Source organism: Nyctibius grandis, chromosome 1, assembly GCF_013368605.1.
Source record: "Nyctibius grandis isolate bNycGra1 chromosome 1, bNycGra1.pri, whole genome shotgun sequence".
NCBI lineage: Eukaryota > Metazoa > Chordata > Aves > Nyctibiiformes > Nyctibiidae > Nyctibius > Nyctibius grandis.
Genome location: NC_090658.1, coordinates 122245903 through 122267751, shown reverse-complemented (window position 1 = coordinate 122267751; position 21849 = coordinate 122245903). Strand labels below are relative to the sequence as shown.

The 21849-nt window shown below is 45.1% G+C and overlaps 1 protein-coding gene across 1 annotated transcript in view; it reads left to right on the top strand.

Annotated features, from left to right (window-relative positions):
* The first annotated feature begins 3516 nt into the window (after positions 1-3516).
* Positions 3517-21849, top strand: part of LOC137661203 (protein LYRIC-like) — a 31246-nt gene continuing 12913 nt past the window's right edge. The window contains exons 1-6 of the mRNA XM_068396623.1: positions 3517-3813; positions 14342-14401; positions 15414-15501; positions 17122-17190; positions 18695-18910; positions 20355-20429. Coding sequence (XP_068252724.1) covers positions 3517-3813; positions 14342-14401; positions 15414-15501; positions 17122-17190; positions 18695-18910; positions 20355-20429 — 805 coding nt within the window. The remainder of the gene's footprint in view (positions 3814-14341; positions 14402-15413; positions 15502-17121; positions 17191-18694; positions 18911-20354; positions 20430-21849) is intronic.

The window sequence follows — 21849 nt, the reverse complement described above, 5'->3', positions numbered from 1 at the left end:
TGTCAGGGAAACTGATTAAAGAGTATTAAACACTGCGAAGAGGTCTTCTCACTGCCCCTCAAAAGGTGTTTTTGCTGAGGCAGTTTAAAAGCTTCCTCATTACCTCTCTGACTTTTGTGAAATCACTAATTTTTCTACCAATCACATCTGTTGCTGTTGATTAAGCACAAGCAGCGTCAGAGTAGGGCACTTCTCTTAGCTTCTGTGGGTGAATCCTTAAGTCTACTGCTAATACATCAGGTCAAGAACTTATAATTTCAGAGTGAAATGTTATTAAAACAATTATTTTGTTCCCTACTTTTTCAGAAAATTTCATTTTTTCACAATTCAATAGAAAATGGAAATAAAAGTTTATGCTTTAATTTCAGCTAGAAAACTCTGGTTTGAATCCGGTTTTGTCAAAATCAAACTGTTTTCATGACACATGTAAACATTAACAAGACTGGGTTTTTCCCCAGAAAACCCCCAAAGCCTACCGTCATCATTTCAGCACCTCGAATGACTAACCCTGCATGCAGAAGCAGACAGGTTCGCATAGGGCCCATCAGGTATTAGCAACTGCACTATTTTGTCCCTGTATATTAACTGCATTTTGATCTGCAAGAAATAGATGGTTCCAGCTCCTGCTTATTGGACTTTCATTCTGAGTCTGAATGGAGAATAACTCCCCATCAGACATCTGAAATTAGTTTATGTTACACATAAATAGAAAAATATCTTCTTGGGCTTGCAATAAAATTTCAGGCTTTCCATATAACATGACATCATGAGAATTTGTGCTATTTTCATAGACCAATACTGTGATAGGTTGTTAAATAAGCCTGCATTGATACTAGAAAAAGGTCTAATATGGCGATGCTTATCTTTGAAAATAAATGCCATTACAGACCAGCCACAGTAATTGCCTTTATTTTGTGGAAGAAAAAAGGAAATAAAAAGGAATGGTGCAAAGCAGTAATCTCACAGTCAATTAAGCAATGCTGAGTCCTGAAATGTCTTTCAGCTTATGTTTCCCTGGGAAAAAGACAAGCAAACTAATTTAGATGAGCTGAAAGTAGTAATACTTATTTATGATGCGAGGTACAGATTGTATGCTTTTTAACAGCTCAGACCTGGAGAGATGTATCTTCATTTTATGAACAGAGAAATCAAGGCAGGGAAAAAATAAAAGACAAGTATCAAATTAAAATGTCATAAAACTAATCACATAACTGTAATCTTTTAACTTCAGGGGAAGGCCCTCATCTCTGACATTTACACATGACCACTTGGTTACCAGCTTAGGGCTCCAGATAGGTACAAGATAGACAATATTCTCGTAACAAATCAGCATCAGGGCTAGGAACAGAAACACTGAAATCTCTGAGGTTTCAGACCACAGGATTAGTCAGTGCTGAACTTCAGAAGACAGGCAGGACGAGACAGGCAGACAGAAAACAGATAATTTGTGGGATCCATGTTTAAACAGAAGCTTCCCATCCCAATAACAGCATTCGAAGTACTACCATACCCTGTGGCCCTCTCCCGTCTACTAAGCATTTCTCCCTCCCTCCCAAAACCTTCTTCTCCCCATAAAGCCATTCAGCACATCATTTAATTGACAATCTTCCTGTATTTTGTCTGGAAATTTCCAGAGTGCTATGACACATTATTGTGCTTTCAAAACCTAGCTCTGTTCAGGATGAACTGGAATTAGGCCCAGGACACGGGAATAATAAATCGTTTGTCCCTGAAGAGTTGATAATCCATAGAATCATAGAATCGTTTTGGTTGGAAAGGACCTTTAAGATCATAGAGTCCAACCGTTAACGCAGCACTGCCAAGTCAACCACTAAACCATGTCCCTAAGCACCACATCTACTCGTCTTTTAAATACCTCCAGGGATGGTGACTCCACCACTTCCCTGGGCAGCCTGTTCCAATGCTTGATAACCCTTATGGTGAAGAAATGTTTCCTGATATCCAATCTAAACTTCCTCTTGGTGCAACTTGAGGCCATTTCCTCTCGTCCTATCGCTTGTTACTTGGGAGAAGAGACCAACACCCACCTCGCTACAACCTCCTTTCAGGTATTTGTAAAGAGCGATAAGGTCTCCCCTGAGCCTCCTTTTCTCTGGACTAAACAACCCCAGTTCCCTCAGCTGCTCCTCATAAGACTTGTTCTCCAGACCCTTCACCAACTTCATTGCCCTTCTTTGGACACACTGCAGCACCTCAATGTCTTTCTTGTAGTGAGGGGCCCAAAACTGAACACAATATTTGAGGTGCGGCCTCACCAGTGCCGAGTACAGGGGGATGATACTTCCCTAGTCCTGCTGGCCACACTATTTCTGATCCAGCTGAAGGATGGATAATGGGGAAGGAAAGCCTTCCCCATTGCTGTCTCTTGCATGGATACGCATTTGGGTTTGAGCTCCAGCGCTCGGATCTGCACTCAGGAGAGAGCAGTCCCCACTGGGTGTGAAATAAAGCCAAGACAGACAAACCCTGTGCTGGGTTTACTACAAACATAACCTTTGTATGCTCTTCTTTTTAAATGAGCTTTATTTACTATTTTCTTGGTAGTAACGCTCCCCAGCCCGGGTGAGTCCCACTGAGTTCAAACCGGGTGCGAGATACGGCCGTGCTGAGACACGCTTCTGCATTAGGGGCTCATTCCTTGCCTTCACTGCTAGCCACTGCTTATTTCTTAGAGGTTATCCCTCTCGACTGGACAAGATAAAATACAACTTGTCATTTTTAAAAGAAGCTCCACCACTTTGAAAAAAGACTTTCTGAGAGCATTGCCTGCACTTATTCATCAGGTGGGTGGAGAAATTTTCCATCCAGCAAAGCAAAGAGGTTTGTGGTTTGAGGCACTCTGCTCAGGGTTCTGCTGGCCATGACAAACTGTTATTTCTCTGAGGATCGGCACTAGATGAGAAGGCATCATGCGCCGCGTTACATGGGCGATTCTCGTAACCATCACAGGGATGTTGTTTGATGATGACATATCTGTAACGGCGCCTGAGCACACACGTATATTCCTAAAAACTCTTCTGTCTAGACAGAAGAATTTTTCAAGAATGCATCACTTGAGAACACCCCTGTGCATCCCCATCCTCGACCAAACAGCTGCTCGCAAACTAGCGCTGATGCCCGCAGCTCCGCTGCTTTGAACCGCATCGCGTTTGCGTTTCATTTACCACTTTCCTTCTTGTAGCAAAGACTCGGTCGGTGCATTAACCCCTTCCTCCGCACCCGGACCAGCCCCCCACGGGGCGACCGGCTGCGCCCGGGGTCCCACACCCCCCCGCACCCCCCCCGCACCGCGCAACCGCCCTCCCGGCCAAACACTTCGCAACGGCGCTCCGGTAAGCACGGACGTGTCCGCGCCTCCCCGTACCCCGCGCCGCGGCCAGCCGGTCCCCCCGCCCGCACGGCTCCGCAGCCGCGCTGCTGCCCGCTCCCGGCTGCCGCTCCGGCACCGACGGAGCGGAGCATCCCCCCGACCCCGGCCCGGCCCCGGGGGCGGCCATGCTGGGGCCGGCGGTGCGTCTGGCGCTGGGCGCGGGGGAGCTGGTGCCGGCGGCCGCGGGGCTGCCGGGCCGGCTGCTGGCCCTGCTCTGGCCGGCGCTGCTGCTGGGGGCGGCGGCCTTGCTGGGCCTGCGGGGGCTGCGGCGAGGCCGGGCCGGGCCGGGGCCCCGCCGACACCGCCGCGCCGCCGGGGAGGCGCAGGAGGAGGAGGAGGAGGAGGAGGAGGAGGAGGGTGGCCCCGCGGGGGCCGGGGCGCTGCCGGAGCGGAAGCCGGAGGAACAAAGGCGCAAGGCGCAGGTAAGGGCGGCGGGGGGGGGGGGAGTTCGCTCCCTGGGACGAGCATCCTTCCCCCTCTACTCCCCAGCATCTTTCCCGGGGCGCAGCCCCTGCTCCCAGCCCCGCCGGGCTGCAGCCACCCCATCCTATCCCACCCCATTGCACCCCGTTCCACCCCATCCCATCCGATTCTACCCCATCCCATCCCACCCCACCCCATCCCATTCCACCCCATCCCATTCCACCCCACCCCATCCCACCCCACCCCACCCCATCCCACCCCACCCCACCCCATCCCATCCCATCCCATCCCACACGCCCCTGCAGCCTGCCCTGCTTGGAGATGCTGCATCTCAAACCTCTTTGGGTGGTTTAGGGGTTTGGGGGCTCAGCGTTCTTCTCTGAGCTCACTGGTGGCATCACCCCTCTCGGAGCTTACAGGGCAAGGCAGCAGGTTGCTTAGAGCTCCTGGCCTGGGATTGCTGGTATTGGCCCTTCTTTGCCACTTTGTCTAACACCGTAACTCCATATGGGCTTGATCCTGTTTGCAGGGAATTATGAAGACTCCAGTTAATGTCCATCGTACTAAGAAGGATGACCCAAGTATAGTATCTCTGCTATAGTGTTAATACAATGTGTTAATAATGTATATTTACTCTGAATCAAAGCTTCGTTATTATTGCATTAATATGTGGTAGTAGGTGTGAGCTGATGACTGTATCCACCTTGTTGAATATGTTGTGAGTTTGATACGATGTGCTGCGATGAAGTTTCCAGATGACATTGTCACGGTTGCGTCGCTTTGACTTGCTGTAAGGTGTTTGTAGCAGAAAATCCCAGTATAAATTTCAGAAAACAATTTCACCAAGATGTTGCAGTATGGAAAGTAAAGCGCTCAGGAGAACATACTCAACATAAGTATGTATTTAAAATTAATACATTGAGCATTTCTGAACATTTTTCTCTGTTACTACTGTCTCCTAGGTCTTAATTCTGAGAAAGATAAAACCAAAATGAATTTGCAGAGGTTTTTTTTTTAGGTGGGCTATGAAATAAGTGGTTTTCTTTCTTTGTGAATACAAATGTGTCAGGCTTTCCATCATAACACTAGTTTTCAGGGTTTTATTACTTTGTCATGAAAGTTTTAACTTTTAGTTGTATTATAGTTAGATATTAATAGGCTTTTCCATTTTAGGGTATTTGTCTTTCATCTATGAGAACAGAATCTTGGCCTGACAACATAAGTATCCCTGAATTAGTAAAGAACAATTAAATCAAAAAGCAATCCTAACAGGACTGCTTGTGTCAAGGGATGAAGAGGGATTTCAGTAACAATTTTATTATACCTTTATAATCATCGATACTTGACTTGGCTGCAGAACAAATCAAAATCTTGCAGCCACCAGTTACTGGAGACAGTGTGGGACAGAAAGGGGTGGACACCCACGTTGTTGTCAGAGACAGGCCTGGTGCTGTAACGTGGTGGGGTTATTAGTTCAAGCTGAAGACATTGATTCAAATAGGTATTTTCTGGTCAGAGATGCTGTACCTCACAGGCCTGAATAGCAGAAATCAAAGAAAAGGAGGAAGAGATAAACTGAAGGGATAAATTTGTTTACAATCATCTGCAGTTTCTATCATTAATCCCATCTTTTGCTGCACTGAGCCGATTCCTACTCTTCAGGGGCCGGACTCCAGCAGTCGCATTTACAGAGAGTAGCATCATCCTCTACATGAGACCCACTGATTATTCTGTAAGTGCAGAGGAGGCAAAATATAGTCCTAAGGAGGTGGAAGATGAGAAGAGGATGATCAAGAAAAATAACTTAGAAGATCCTAAGGAAAGATAACCCAGGGAAAACATCTTACATGCTGAAATGAAAAAAATCAGTCTTGTCCTCCCATGACAGTACTCTGCCCTTTCTCTTCTCTTCTCTGTTTGTCTCTTTTGTTTTCTTTTCCCTACCCCGCTTCTCCACTGCTCCTTGTCATTTCCCATCATGTTATCTCTGTCTTTGGAACATCATATCCTTGAGGCAAAAACTTTATATCCTTACGTAAGTGTAAAATGCTGCGTGGTGCCTTGGCACTTTGCTGATGCAAGGATGCCAGAACAGCGGAACACCTTTAATATGCTGAAATTTGCATATGAAAATCTCTACCAAGGCAGCATCAGAGATATTATTAATAAGAAAATGTGCCATTCATAGACATGACCGATGCCATAAGCTGGGGTGCGCAGGTATTACAGGATGGGAGCCCCTCTCTGCTGCCTGCTGAGGTATGAAGCCAAGAGACGAATCGCCTCCAGTGCTCAGGTGTGTTGATACATCCCAGCAGCCAAACATCTGCATATCCTGGAGTGGTGGATAAGTCAAGATCTTAATTAAAAGAAACTAGGCAGTTAATTATTTTTTCAGTTTGGGAATGCGCATTTGCCAGTGGTTCCCAGCCGCTGCCCCATGGGTGGGCTGTGGGACTGCCTTCACGGGGAATCTGCTTTTACAGGGCTGCAGTTCCTCTGATTAGGACTGAGCTCCTTTCCTCTCCGTGCCCCTAACCCCCATAGCAACAGGCAGGGTGCCTGCCCAGGGTGCTCTTGCTGGAGGGTGCAGCGTGCCCTCAGCTCTCTGCGGGGCATCTTCCCAGCCACAGCCAGCCCTTTCAGCCATCCCCAAATCCTTCCCAGGTCCAAGTCACTACAATGCAACGGTGCACGACTGTGTTAGTCTCTCCCAATGCCAGAGCTGCTGGCAGGCAGCTTTCAAGCCTTTCACCTCACTACTTGTTAACTTTGCATATAGCAGAGTAGCAGGATGGAGTGGTTACCAGTCTCAGAGCAAGCTGTGCTCTGTAAGACCCGGTCTGAATTGCTTTCTCCGCCCATGAAGAGAAAGCATGTTGAACAAACTTGGTTCAAATGTACGTGTGGCCTCAACACAATCATATAATCACATTTTCAGTGTGATCTCATTATGCATCGCACGTAACAAGTTACATTCTGGCTGTTGTCACACACAAAAAAATCTCTAGAAATGGTGCTGGAGGGTTTAATCTTTTTCAGGATAGTCTTTTCCCTAATAAAAAGTCTTTTAGGAAATTTCTAACAAGACCTGCCTGAAGCCAACCGATCTGAACGAGACTGCTGTTGAGTTTTGGCGTTTGTGTTTATTCAGAGTTTTGGGGTTGTTCCTCAAATTGGTCAGTTCAAAAGAAGAGCTTTTGGCACAAAACCACAGTTGCACAATTATTTTCATACAGTTGTCTTGGATGAGAATTGATTTCATAAGTATCCTGGAAGGTGTTGGGAGTTTGGTAATTGCCTCCTCAAAATGGAGACATGATCCCTTGTTGTAATGAATCTCTTGCTTTAATTAATTAGAATAGCAAATCTCAGGAAACTGATTTCTTCATCCCTCCTTGCAACAGTGGTTTTAATCCCCTTATGCTGGGGAAGCTCTTCTGTCTTTTCCCAGACATCTTGTCAGACGATAAGAGCAGCTGAGATGAGGCAGGTACGTGTCAGCTCCCCGTATTTACGGCTGCTGCATATGGCCTCGCGTGTGTCCTGGGAAGGCTGGCCATGTAACGTAGGCAGCAGCAGCTTAGGGCTGCTTCTTTGATTTTTCTCTTGGAATTGCCTTCGGATACGAATGGCGACAGCTGCAGTTCTGGCTCCCGCTACTTGTCAGCAGCCTCTGTTTGTTACCTGTTATTGCTCAAGGGGTTCCTGCAGGCAACTTCATCCCTGGGAATATGTGCAGAGGAACAGGTTTTCTGCGCTGATGGCTCAGATCCTTTTCCCTGAGGTTCTTGGAGCATCCATTTCATGGGAGCACCACCTCTTTCCTCTGCCTTAAACGAAGGGAAAAATTTCACGTATTCCCGATGTGTATTTCCCATATAATTCTGTCTAGTCATTGCATGTGTTTCCCATGTAATTTTCCCTTCCAACAGAGTCTTCTTTCCTACTGGGAACATATTTGTCTGAAGTGATTTTGTCAGGGAAAACTTTGTATTAATGCATATCAATAATAGCTATTAATAATAAGGTGATTAATATTTACAATATTGATCACAAACCAAGGTCCTGCTCTTTTTTCCCTCTCCTTTGCAGGTACATGTGTAGTGTTGTGAGCGGGCACGGCCCAAAGAAGTTCCTTTATGTTCCCCTGCCATGCATGAAGAGCCTGTTTCCTTTGCTAACGAACCCAATATGTTTTTGTGGCTTCCCATTGTCACCTCAGCGGAAACTGCCATTGTGTTATTCTTTCTCTAGCTCTAAGGACTGAATGAGTAATTTTCTTTGAAGCTGGTGCCTTTCTGTCTCTCTGGTGCTCTGCCTAAACCCCATACTTTCTCCTCTGACAAATGCAGGCTTGTCCTTTTGTGGTACTTAGGGACATGGTTTAGTGGTGGGCTTGGCAGTGCTGGGTTAATGGTTGGACTTGATGATCTTAAAGGTCCTTTCCAACCAAAATGATTCTGTGATTCACCTGGTTCCCATTGGTTTGGGAAATAAGTCTAACAGGCTGAAGTCCGTCATCGGCACAGGACCATGTGGCAAAGCCAGACTGGCCAGGATGTCTGCTGCCATTTATGAAAATCTAATTCAGAATTAATGAAACTCAGTGTGCTGCTTTATCTCCCAACACGTTGGTCATGCAGATTGCTCATTGTCTGCTGATGGAGCGATACAAGCTGTTGGCTGGCTGCAGCAGCGCTCTGGTTTGCTTACCCAGTGGCTGAGCCTGGGCTTCTGTGCACAGGAGAGAGTAACCCATCTTCAGAGAGCAAACAGAGAGCAAGCTGCAAGTGCTATTGCAAACATCCGACTCTCTGTGCATGGTGTAGGGAGTGAAGACCAGATCTTCCAGGGGATGCTGAGAGAGATGAAGGCTTCCTGCTCGCTTTTCAGCTTGTTGAAGGTCTACTGAGAAAGCCGAAGAGTGCAGCAATATCTTATTCAGGAATAACACGGCATGTTTCAGGGAGGTTCTTTAGTGCCCTGCTTAGAAAGCCCTTTTCTTTTTGTTCTTTTATCTTTTTTTTCACTTTTTTTTCTTTTATTTTTTTAATTTAGTGCATGTTGGTGTTGTTTTTGCTGTACCAGTGTAGCCTTTTGGCCTAAGTCCGCCGCATTTATTTTGTGGTGTAACATAAGATTAAAAAAAAAATTAGTTTTTGCACTGGAAATGAGCACTAGGAAACAATTTAATTGAAGTATTTCTTAAATCTGGAAATGGTTTTGTGTTCACAGACCCCCTACCAGAACGGGGTAATTTTGCTTCCTTTCATTTCCAGTGTCCAGCCCACTTAATTTGAGTTTTATGGAAGTGGTAGCTGAAAACAATTTTCTGAATCTTTATTCATGTTCTTAAATGAATTCCTGAATTTCTAATGTGTGAAGCACATAACAGCTCCCCTTGGGTTTCATACGCTGGGTTTATTTTGTCCTAGTATCCCTCTACTGGGGAAACCTTTGTGTGCCTTCTCGAGGAAGGCAATTTTAAGCACCTTCCCCAGGAGGGACAAAGGGCAGTTAGTGAACCTGAAGCTAACATTCACATAATTTTTAATTAATCCTGTAACCAGTTGGTGGCACTGAGGTTTGAAAGCAGACTTCCTGGTCTGAGAGACACTTAGAAAGCTGTTTGGTTTTGTAAATGCATAAAGATAAGTGTCTAGGGGTAGAGTTTTATGTCTTTGAATACACGGTTTATATATTAATGATTAAACACAGTATTTTTTAACATTTGAAGACCTATCAGTTTGCCTTCTTTCTTTGCGACTTTATGTAGAACTCCATTAACAGCATAAAATAAATTAAACTCTAGCTCAAGAGACTAAAGTTTTCAGAGCAATCGTCAGAAATATAACCTTAGGTTACATAAAAAGGAAAAAAAAAAAGACGGGGGTGGGGGGGGAAATCCTGTTCCACTGGGTCATGAACCAAATGGCCATGAACTAAAAATAATCTTTCTATTGTTCCATGGAATGTGAGTAGAAATTAATATGCTAAGTTTGATTCCACTAAAAGTCCTGATTGTGTTTCTCTGCCATATATTTAATGTATTTGGAATTGCACTGATGACTTTATACAGTCACTTAATGCAGCGGGTTTAGATGTGTTCTCCCTGTACAAAACTACGTTTTTCATCAAGAAAAAAATTACCCTGACAAAATTCATTTCTCTGTAATGAGTCCATTAGGTTAAGTGCAATAAAATAATGAAAATTCTTTTTTCCTTTTCAGAATGGCCAAACGGCATGATAAAGAGGCATGACTAATCCCGTGTCCTAAGGGCTTCGAAAGGGAAGAATAGGGTAGAGTGGGGTTCCTCGGCCATACAGCCGGCTTACTGCCAGCAAAGGGGCTGGATAAAGGCAGGATTTCATACAAAAGGTCAGGCTAGAATAATACCTTTCCACTGAAAGGAAGCTGAACTCGGTAAAAATACTTGGTGATGAAAGGAAGGGAGTTGCTGCTGTTACTGAAGGATGGTGGAGAAGCAGCAGATACTTCAGGTTTGAAAGAAGAGCATCAGCGGAGTGGAGGGCTGTTGGGTGATCAGCAGTCAGTGGTCAGGTTGGTGTTTTTCTTGCACTCTGCTGCTCATTAGGAATGATGCAGCAAGGTTCAGGAGTCCCAGGTGGGTATTCAGGGTTGAATAGCCCATCAGTCAGCATGAAGACCCCTGGGACATAGTAAATGACTGTCAACAGTATATTTTTAACCTGTTAGGCAGTGATGAAAAGAGAGAGGCATGTTTACCTAGCAGATGAAATATCATTTAAGTAGGAAATGTGCTCGCCTGGTAAAAGTATACGGCAGTCAGATGGGCAAAGCATTAAAACAAAGTGCTGTAATTTTTCCACCTTCTTGCTTGCTGTCATTTATATGTAGAGAAGGTCCAGCAACGTGATCCTGCCCCAGCTGAGACAAGTCTGTCAGAGCCGATATAGTTTGCAACTTCCCTAATTCTCTGTTACACTCAACGTTTTCCCTCTGGAGTTCTCCCTGCCTCTGTAAGGGCTCTGTACAGCCTCGAGCTGTGCTCACTCATGGCAGGGGAGGAATGACAGTCGCATGTCCTTAATCTTAACACCTCCTCGTCTCTGCCTGTAGTCCCTCATGCTTGCAAGCGTCTTGATGTAAAGAGAGGCTAACAGGAGGTGGGATGTCTGTTATCCTCTGTGCATGTCTGAAAGAAGGCAAAAAAGCATCCTCCTCCTCGCCTCATAAATTGACGCTGCTGTTTCTGTGGCCGACGGTGGCAGTCTTGCTGAAGGTGCCTTAATTTGGGAGGTCCATTTGCAATGCCCTTAGAAAATGGTGAAGATTTCCTTATAAGAACTGGGAAATCACCAGGGTTTGTTGAGATTGGAAAGGAATATTGCACTTACATGTTGTGTGGCTTCCCCCAGTCATCCCCTCTTGTATTCATGACATGAAATTCAGGTTTTCTGGAGTCCCATGTCGTATCGCTGTCACATATGTGTCGCTTCTGTTGGAGCGAGTCCAGAGGAAGGCCATGAAGATGATCAGAGGGCTGGAGCAGCTCTCCTATGAAGACAGGCTGAGAGAGTTGGGGCTGTTCAGCCTGGAGAAGAGGAGGCTCTGGGGAGACCTTCTAGCACCTCCTTCCAGTACCTGAAGGGGCCTACAGGAAAGCTGGAGAAGGACTTTTTACAAGGGCATGTAGCGATAGGATGAGGGGGAATGGTTTTAAACTGAAAGAGGGTAGATTTAGATTAGATCTTAGGAAGAAATTCTTTCCTGTGAGGGTGGTGAGACACTGGCACAGGTTGCCCAGAGAAGCTGTGGATACCCCCTCCCTGGCAGTGTTCAAGGCCAGGTTCGATGGGGCTTTGAGCAACCTGGTCTAGTGGAAAGGTGTCCCTGCCTGTGGCAGGGGGGTTGGAACTAGGTGATCTTTAAGCTCCCTTCCAACCCAAACCATTCTGTGATTCTAGAATATAGTGGAAAGTCACACCCTGCCCCCCCACATTTTATATTGCATAGGAATTGTTGTTCACTAAGACATGATCTATTTGTATTTTTACACATTTAATTAGATAGAAGCATATGCTGAGAAAGAACAGTGTAAGCTCAAGATCTTCCATATCTAAGTGGTTCAAATTTTCACCAAAATTCCCCTGGTTTTGTGTTCTATGTCTCCCATCCTGTGTCAGAGCCTGCTTCCCTCCCTGCTGCTGGCAGAGTGGGATTTTTTCCTTGAGCAGAGCAGGATATGGAAAATGGTCTGGTTTGTGGTGAAGATTTATGGAGTGCCTCTAGGAAATGAACCTGAAAGTCTCAGAAGAGAGATGTCTGCCCCTGGGAAAAACCAAAGATGGCCTTGCTAACTATTACAAAGTGTTGCTGGATTTTAACATAAGAGTAATTATTTTGCTAGTGCATGTTCAGAAGAATATAATTATAAATAATTATATTGTTTCCAATTGACAGCTAACGGAGACAAGAGAGATGTGGACCACTTGGTTTAAGCTTATAATTTGAAGCTGGTGGAATTACTGATGTAATCAGGCAGGGATTTTGGCTCCTGTTATATTTTACTGGAAGACCCAGAATCGGTGGTGTCTGTGTGTTCAGAGTGGTACATTGCAAAGTCCACAATTTTGGGGCTTCCCCTCCTAATAATTGCGGCGGGTCAGTTGAACACCAGCCTGCTGGGTTGATGCTACGCCCTTGGCCACCACGAGCTTGTAACTGGTCTAGGGTTTTCAAGCAAGCACCTCCAGGGATGAAGCATTTGCCAGCGCACAGGTGCCTATTGTGCTGTCTTTAACATGCACTTTTCTGAGACTTGTGAAAAATAGCTCTAAAAACTCCAAAATACCAGAGAACTAAGCATTAACAGCCTGAAGGACTGCAGCCCCGCTGGGTTTGCTGGGGACAGGCATGGGCAATCACCCACAGGGTTTTATTTGCTGGTAGCTAACCATTGCAAACGTCAGCAGGGATTATTTGTTTTGGTGTCTAAGAAATAACTCTGGTTCATCTCTCGGAAGAAGCTGCTTCAAGTCCTGACACTATTTTGGAGTGCCTTTGGAAGAACACCAAAAACTTGTTGCTCTGTGGAAAAGAGTGGAAAAAGCATGGCTGTGTGAGAGCTGTCATCTTGCCTGTCACAAGGTGGCTCTGAGTCTTTGCCTCTCACCTCTGGGTGGTGTCCCCGTCGCCCAAAGTGAAGTGGCCTCCAATAAGAATTTTTTTTTTTAATTAAACCCCCCCAGATTTTAGATTTCCTCATTTACCGCACAGCGTTTTGTGGAGCGTGCTGATTTCTGTCTCTCTTTCTCGTGTTACTCTTCAGCCCTTCAATGGCACCTGTGATGGTGCAGAGCAGGTCCCGCTCCTCTGCAGCTGAATCAGAGCCCGTTTCGTCTTCCGACGTGCATGTGGTTAAACTCTGCCCAGTGTCTCTGGGGACAGAGGTGACTTGTGAGGGTGGGGAGGAGGAGCAGAGGGTGGTAAGCATCAGCAGTCTTCCCTTCCCCAAGAGGACTGTGGGCACCTGAAGCCCCTTCATCACCAGCTTGTGAGAGGGTGCCTGCTGTCCCTTGATGCCGAGGGGACGGCTCTGGGCTGCAGATGGGGGTTTTGCTGCCTTCACCTGCCAGGCATCGCCCTGGCTCGCTGTCACCCCTTGCTCCAGGCAGAGGTGGAGGATGGATCAGGGATGATGGGGACAGCCTGGGTCAGGCTCCCTGCTGAGAGCTTTGGGTTCAGCTCAGCAGCCCAACAGGTCTGGTGGGACTGAAGGAAACCTGGGCAGCATTGAAGGAAAGGCAGAGGAGAGCCGTACGTTCAGCAACACGCTCCTGTGTGTGTCAGGGGGAAACAGAGGCACCTGTAGAAGGGAGATCTGCCTTCTCTTGGACGCTGCTCCCTCTGTGCAGTGGCCCTTGCTGGCACAGCCCTTGCCATCTCAGCTGCAGATTTACACCCTCCCACCCCTGTAGCTGAAGGCTGGCGATTGCCAGTGAATTCTGAGACAGCCGAGACATGAATCAAACTGTAATTTGGAAAGTCCTTAAACTTTCATGGTTTACTTTACAGGATCTAGGTAGGATGAAAGCTATTGTTTTAGTTGGTCAGATACACTTGAGGGGGAACATAAGGTCCCCCCCAACAAGTAAACAAGAATTAAAATAAGCCTGCTCCTGTCTATGCTGCTATTTTAAGACAGGCTTACCCTATTTGAAAAACAGCTTTGATACTAGACAAATCTTAGGATAAACCACAAATATGTCTGCTTTGGAATAAATCTATGTGGAGTTTCTGGATTTACATTCATAAAGGCTTAGCTAACACTAATTAATTTGGAATAAATTAACTCAAATTGGAACAAGGCCACAAATTCTAGCCCAGATTTGTACTGGAGGCTATTTAGCTGTGTCTTTCAGCCTATCATATATATTATAGGAATGTATTAACATAATTGTATGCATGTATATATTTACACATACATGCACATGCACATATATATTCCATAATGCCTTTTTTATTGTCCATCTTCTAGGTTCCAGTGAATGGCCAGCTTATAACATCAGCCAACACCAGAGAGAAAAAGCTCCTCAAGGTACCAGCAAGAGTTTTAGAGTTAGTTATTATTATTATTAACTTTCAAGACACACTTGTTTTAAGAATGTTCCTTATTTGATAGTCCTTTTAAAAGATAATTTGCTGTTCCTGTTGTTGGAGCACTTAAGAGATGACTTAGGAACGTAAGACTGAGTAACTCTCTGGCACAGTCACACTGTGGTGCTTGTCACTGCCACCACAAGTAGGAGGGTCTTGTGGTCCGAGCCCAGAAGTGGGAGCTGGGATCTCCTGTATTTCAGTTCCAGCTCTGACACGGGACATTTCCTTGGGTTTGGGCAAGGGTTTTTTATCTTGGGCATTGAGCACTTGTGCTGGTTTGGAGGAAAGTGTCTGTGCTTTACAGCCTCTTCCAAGCGAGGAGCAGCCCCCCAGCCTGGGCAGGAAGCGTGTCCCTGGCAGGGGTGTCCCGCCTTGGAAAAGTCAAGAACTGCTGTATTAAAACTAAAACATTGGAAATTGAAGGCTTAAAGTTAGCTCTACTCTTTCATCAAGTCGTATGAAAATGGCCTTGGCCACCTCTAGGCCCTTTCAGATTAGTATAAACTACAGATACCTTCATTAACAATAGGCTTTTCCATGGGGGGTTTTTTGGTTAAGCATAGGCAGGGTCCTAACTCTTGATTTCAGTGTTGCTGATTGTAAAAGGGGTAAATAATTTTAGGTTTTCCTCCTTTATAGACTTAGGAATGAAGACTGCAAGTCTTACTATAGAGCAGGTGCCTGAATTAAAATGTGAGCTTTCTAACCTAGCAGATAAGTCAAATTTTGTGGGCCAAAAGCTATACCATGCATTGGCTTGGAGTTTGCAATAAAATCTGCTCAGGAAGACTTTTGCACCCACTTAAAGACTCCAGCAACCTACTGCTCTCTTTGAGTACCACCATGTGGTCTCTATTTCAAAACTATTGCCCTGAATCTTTTTTTCTTCATGATGAAATGTAACAAATACCTGTTTTATCTTTCTATCATGTATCTCCTGTGTACTGTAGCCTAAGAAGAAGAGGAAAGCCCAGTGCTCAGACAAGGAGGTGCCAAAAGATCTTTCTGTGGACAAAGACAAACTGCAAGAGGAGGAAGGTAACAAAAGATCTGGTTCTTCTGTTATCTGATTTATATTACCAAAAAATAACATGGGATGAAATATTTCAAAAGAGAGGTCTTGTCTGCTATTCTGGTGTTCTGCATTATCGGGAAAAATTGCCAGTTTGAGAGCTATTTCTGTCGTCTCCTCCTTACTACGTGTAACTACGTGGACAGGGACCACGTGCTTTCCTGCCACACTTCTCAGGTCCTTACTACATTCACAGGGATGGCAAATCTGTGGATGAGGAAGCATCTTTTAAATACCCTGGAGGTATTTAAAAGACTGGTAGCTGTGGTGCTTAGGGACACGGTTTAGTGGTGGACTTGGTAGTGTTAGGTTAACGTTGGACTTCATGATCTTAAAGGTCCTTTCCAACCAAAATGATTCTATGATTCTATGATCTCTGATGAGGCCAGAGGTCCACTGGGTAGCAGGGTCCTGTCTTCATGTTCTCACTCTAATCCTGTGGCCTCTGCCATGCTGATACACAGCTGAAGCTGTGGTCTTCCCAGGCAGTATTTTGTTGTGCCCATGACTGAGGCTGGTAAAGGTGCTGGGGTAATATACAGCCAATTTCTAGCACATCCGTAATCAGAGCCAAGATCTTTGGTTACAAGCAAATCTGCAGAGAAATCTGGCAGAGGCTAGCAAGGCTCAGGCAGCTATAATTTCATTGGAAAATACATTGTGTCCCATGAGCGCCTCTCCGCCTCCCTCCACCAAGGGTCATATTGAAAACAACAAATTCTAAGCTTTTCTGGACTTAAAAGATTATAATGTGATTAGTGTGGTGGTGAGAGCAAGAGCCGTCCTCGCTGCTGTTGGACCGGAGTCCTCCCAGGGTCTGTGTGTCAGGAGCAGAGTGCCTGTGAGGCTGCCAGAGGAGAATGGGAAACAGCAGAGCCTTTCTTCAAACAGATGTTTGGTTTTGTGAAAGGATGAGCCATCTGAACTGCTTCATGCATTATTCAGGGATGGTTCAGAGAAAGATGATGTTTATCTCATGTGGAATCTGTGGACTGTGGGGTTTTTTTCTTTATTAACCGTTTGTGCCAGTCCCTCCCCTGACTTCCTGGGTCATGGAGAGCACTGATGGAGGCAGAACGTGGCCCCATCAGTGTGAATGAAAGTGTGTGGAAATCAGTTGCGTGGCAGAGGGTCTCCACATCACAGAACAAATCTTAGGGCATGTTTGGGGCTAGAGAAAGCCAGTAAATTAAAGCCTTGTTTGATGGTTAAGATCTTCATGAACTTCTTTCCACTGTCAGATGTACAAGGCAGTTGATACTCTGTTTTGACATCTCCCCTGAGTCAAAGGGGTGTCACATCAGGCTGACACAAAGGAGAGAAGAATATGTGCAGTTACATAAGTCGGGACACATAACAGACAGGTTTGTGATGGGGATTTCTTCTGTAGCGCATTTCTGCAGAGACGCAAAGGCTGCGCATGGAGGAGATGCTTCACGAGACCGGGACAGCACTCGCTGCCCTGATGCCACTTTTACAGCCAGCATCAGAAACTACCAGATAGCTATTTACATTGGTGCTAAGCAATAAAGGCAGTAAAGGAGGTTTCTTGTTAGCTTAAAAATAAACTTTGCTCTGTGTTGTAGGAGTTTGGCAGACCAAGATCAGCAGCCGAGAAAAGAGACACTTAAGGAAGGAAAGGCTGAAACAAAAAGGTAAATGTACAGGCTCAGTTTACACTGATCTGGCTGGGCTTGTCACCCCTTGTCACATCCCAGCATCTTTCTGTTTGCTCTGTTTGTCATTCGGCAGCAAAATCTTTGCACTTACTTAGGGTGTAAGTAGGGAGCTTGCCTTTTTCTCCAGGCTTTCATTAATACACGTAGTATTACCCCTAGGACTTTGGAAGGAAATGTCTATTAGATCTGAGATCTGCTAAGGTTTGGTGTAATGTGGATTAGTTACTTTTGTGTGACTTGATAGAAGAAGTTTTCTGATAATGGATGTATAAAAACCTGTGTAATTTGCTCAGTTCCAAACAGGTTCTTTAATCCAGGCCTGCCCAGAGTAAACAGCTATAGAGGGGGGATATACTCTTATGCTAATGAGATAAAATGAAACAATGCTTTGTTCTCGCTCCACATTTTTCCTCTGGGGATTTCAAAGTGTCTGCCATGCACTTATGCCTGTATACATCTCTACTAATTACGTTATTATAACCGCTGTGTGAAAGCAGGTCATGGAATTAAGGCACAGAGAAATGTTTTAATTATCTGTGATAAAATTATTAAAATAACAGACAAACCTGTAAGTTTAATATATTAGAGTAATTTAGAATCTAAAATGGAAGTTTGGGATTGGGAGACACAGCGGGATGGATGTGGGTGCTCGGGCACTGTCTGCAATAAGACCACCATAAAGTGCTCTCAGTGCTATACTAAAATTGAAGATGGGGTTAAGTGAACAGCAAATTTTAATCTAAAAATATACAGACATTCTGGGACCACTTTCTCTATCATTTGGATTCTATAAATCAAGAGTTAAATAACTGCATGACAGTCTCTAAGGGCTTAAGGTGCTCAGGTCTCTACTTGCTCTCCAACAAAGTAGATGGATCCACATTTGGCTTTATTCACGTAAACTGGCCTGTTGGCATTGGTGGTGCCAGCAGTGGTCCTCTCCCTACCAGAGTCACCAGGAAAATGGAGTCCTAAAGTGCTTTGGGAGTCCTTTGGAACAAAAGATGTTGAAAATAATTGTCATTATTTATAATATCCATATGCCTGGCATTGATTTCTCTAGCAGCCTTGAACTACCAACATCCAAGAAGTTTGCTTTCTTTTCCCTTGGAGGTCCTGCTGTCCTCTTTCTCTCCCTTTACTGCTGTGGGTCCCCAGCTGGACTCTGGAGGCCTTGAGCCACCCTTGCAGTCAGGGATGGATGCCCAAGGCCTCTGCGGTGTGGCATCATCTCCCGTGGGACTCATTGCTGGACTGTGTGGTGCCTTCCTTCTCACATGGCCTTCACATTTGCTGCTTCAGCATCCCTTCCCAGGGGCTCTGCTTTACTGTTATTGTATCTGTAAATAACTTCAGTTGGAATATAGCCAATACATTTGATGGGTCTAGACCAGGCTTTGCTCTGTTGTTTCCTCTATATGAACTCTTCATTGTAATTAAAAATAATGATGACCCTGTGATAATGTTTATTCCTGAGAAGACCCCAGCAGAGCACCTCTGGGTAGCTCGGCAGTTGAGCCAGCCTTTGACTGGGATGAGAAGAGAGCAGTGTGGCCACTCACAGAGGACACCAGTGGCGGTGGAAAAGGTGCTTTTGTTGCCAAGGCAGAATGTGGGACTGCGCTGAAGGCCTCGGGAGCCATACGGGAAAAATCGGCACTCTCTCGGTCAGAAGAGGATGTTTTCTCCAATGTAGGTGAGTGTCGACGTTCAAGCATTGCAGCTTCACGAGTTACTGCGTCCAGCACAGAACAGCCCCACCAACATTCGTACTGCACATACACAGGGTGTCCACCCTATTTGAACCCTGCTAGCTGTCATTTATTTTCCAGCAACGTGAAAAGAGGGATCTTCATGGCAGGAATTTCTTCTGTGTTGCAGGTTGCCTGCTGGGTGCAAGTTGTTTTCTCCCCACAGGTATTTAGTGTTCGGTTCCTTTGCAAAGGAACCAAAGCCTTTCCTTCCGAGGATACTCACACGTGGTCAGAGTTAGGCTTCAGGGTATGTCTGTGCGTTTCAAAGTGGTATGAGGTAGGGTATTACTAAATCAGTTTGGGTATTTGACAGTTGGACACAGTCTTTTCGTGGCAGCGCTGTGCTGTACCTACACAGTTTGCCCAGCTTCCCAGCTCATTCACCCCTTGTTGGTGTCCAAACAAGGTCATTTAGAGCTACTTTGGGTCTCAGTTGTGCTGTTGGGACATTCTCTGTGTAACATAAGCTGGAGGTGGGAAACTGTCTCTAAAACCTCAGACAGCTTTAAAGCAGTGAAGGGACGGACTGCCAGGCCATGAGGCTAAAGATTAAGGGACTGGTATTTGATGACTTTTCATATCCATCATGGTTTAATTTTTACAGCAAAGTTATGTCTCCCATTGTATTTCTACTGTGAGTGATACTGTAGATTCTAGAGCAATACCAATAATTAATAACTACGTGGTAACTGGATCTTTGTATCTTTCTTTACATCTCTCTTCCTGACTTGTTCGTGGGGTGGGAGAGTTACAAATTAAAAGTTAAAAAGTGGTTAATACTGCTTTTTGGTTAATTTTCAAGAACACTTGATTTTCATCACAATCCTACTGATTAATCGAGCTTGATGGCTGGATTGATTGGTATATAAGGCCATATGATGACTCACTTTCAGTAGCAGTAATCCAATACTCTGGTGATTCAGAAAATGGTCTCAGGCTGCCCTTACACGAGTTGCTTTCTCTGCTAGAGTCTTTTTTTTGCAAAGTTGATGGGGGAAGGACATTAGCACCATATTTTACTCTAATGCTTTCAAAAGGCCAAATTCCAAGCTGATACATGGTGACAACTTCTGCCAGTTGTGCATAAAGGGGACATCAGATGAGTGAGGAATTTTATTAAGTCCAGAAAAGTGCCATGCTGGTGTGACGTGCACTTTGAAGGGCTGAGAAGGTGTACATGGCAACTAGGCTGGACTCTTCTTGTCCATAGAAGATAATTTCTCCTTGCTTGATTCTCCTCCAGCAACAGCAGTGGCTGCAGGCTTGGCATGGAGAGAACATGGAAGGGCTATAATGAGATTGGGAGTATCAGGTGGAAGCTGCAGTGGCCAGCTGTGACTGTGACATCGCATTTTGGGTTTCTGTTTGTTTGCTTTTTAAATGCAGGAACGTGGGATATTGCAGAAGTAAAATCCTGTCCTGTGACCTTTGGGACATTATCAGAACTGTCCAGGGAGTTAGGTGAGTGGTCTCTCTTTGGACTTCTATGTGAATTCTTCTATCACTTTCTTAGATGCTTGGCTGAAAAGTACTCTCATTGCTTACATATGGGTCTTTTTTCCCTTGGGGCCACATTTCATTAGTCACTCTCCCTTGTAGAGCTTGCTCGCATCTGCCATCCAGCACTACCAGCATTTTAAGGAGTGACATCAGAACATTTTATTGAGCGCTTTCCAAACTCGTGTCTCATCTCGGAATAAATAAAAAAAAAATTGCCCCCCCAGCAAATTCTTCCTCTGTTCGGTTTACTCGCACGGGAGGTTTCTGTTGCATTCTGATGACCAACAAATTCAGAGAATTTCAGACCGAGGGAGGGAGCAAACGCCCAGGTTGGAGAGGCCCTGTTAGAGGCTGCCTAGCGGCTGCTTCCTCTCCAGCACAGTGAGGAATTTTTCAGCTTCAGCTTCTCCATGCATGGCCTTGAGAAGGATGGAGCATCTTCTGGTTTTGCATTAATCCTGAGTTTCATTTCTGGGTTCCACTTTGCCTCTCTGCAACTGTCAGTCCTTCTCACTGCCTGGCTCTTAGCGCTCCTGGTTCATACACTCTCTGCCTACCAGAAAGTCAAATTTGTCTGGAGGTCCAAGTGGCTGATGGATGCGAAGTCTGATCCTGAAACTTTTAGAGATGCTAAAGGCAAGCATAGATACTTATAGATAGACATCCATGCACAAAACAGCATGTGCGGTGTAAGCCAGAACGCTGAAATTCGCTTCTAAAGCCAGACATCATAGTCAATATAATACATGCCCTATTTTGTCATCTATTTTCCAACACTGCATCAGTGGATTGAAGCAGTTCCTAATGTACAAGTACTCGACAGGGAGAAATATTTGTTAGTATCTGCATTTGTTCAGCGAAAAATCAAGCCGATACAGAGCAAAACTGCATAAACAAAGGAGTTCTTTAGGTGAAAGGAAGAAAGGAAAATCAGAGATATGAAAAAAAATCTGCTGTGTATGAAAGAAATTAAGAAAACACTAGTCTGTTGTGTACAGGCCTTGGAAAGGGGCTAAGGGGAGTCATTCAGGGAGGCATGTGAATCCTACTGGTTGCTTTAGCTGTTGAAAAGAATCATTAGAAAAACTTTAACTCTTCTTTTTCCTCCAGCAGCTCTCTCTCATCTGTGCTCTTTCGCAGAGTAATTCATTTGGTAATTATGGATTTCTGTTAGAAGGAGCTTTCTCACTGAAGTCAGTAGGAGCTGGATACGCTGGATGTGGCTTTTGTTCTGCAGGAACTATAGCTCCCTTCTTACATCCCCAACAGAGATGTGTCAGTAGTTTACATCTCTGAATATTGTTAGCGTAGCCACTCATGAGTGGATTGGTTTTAATACCTTATGCATGTAGTGTCCTCGTCCAGCCTTCGTTAATAAATC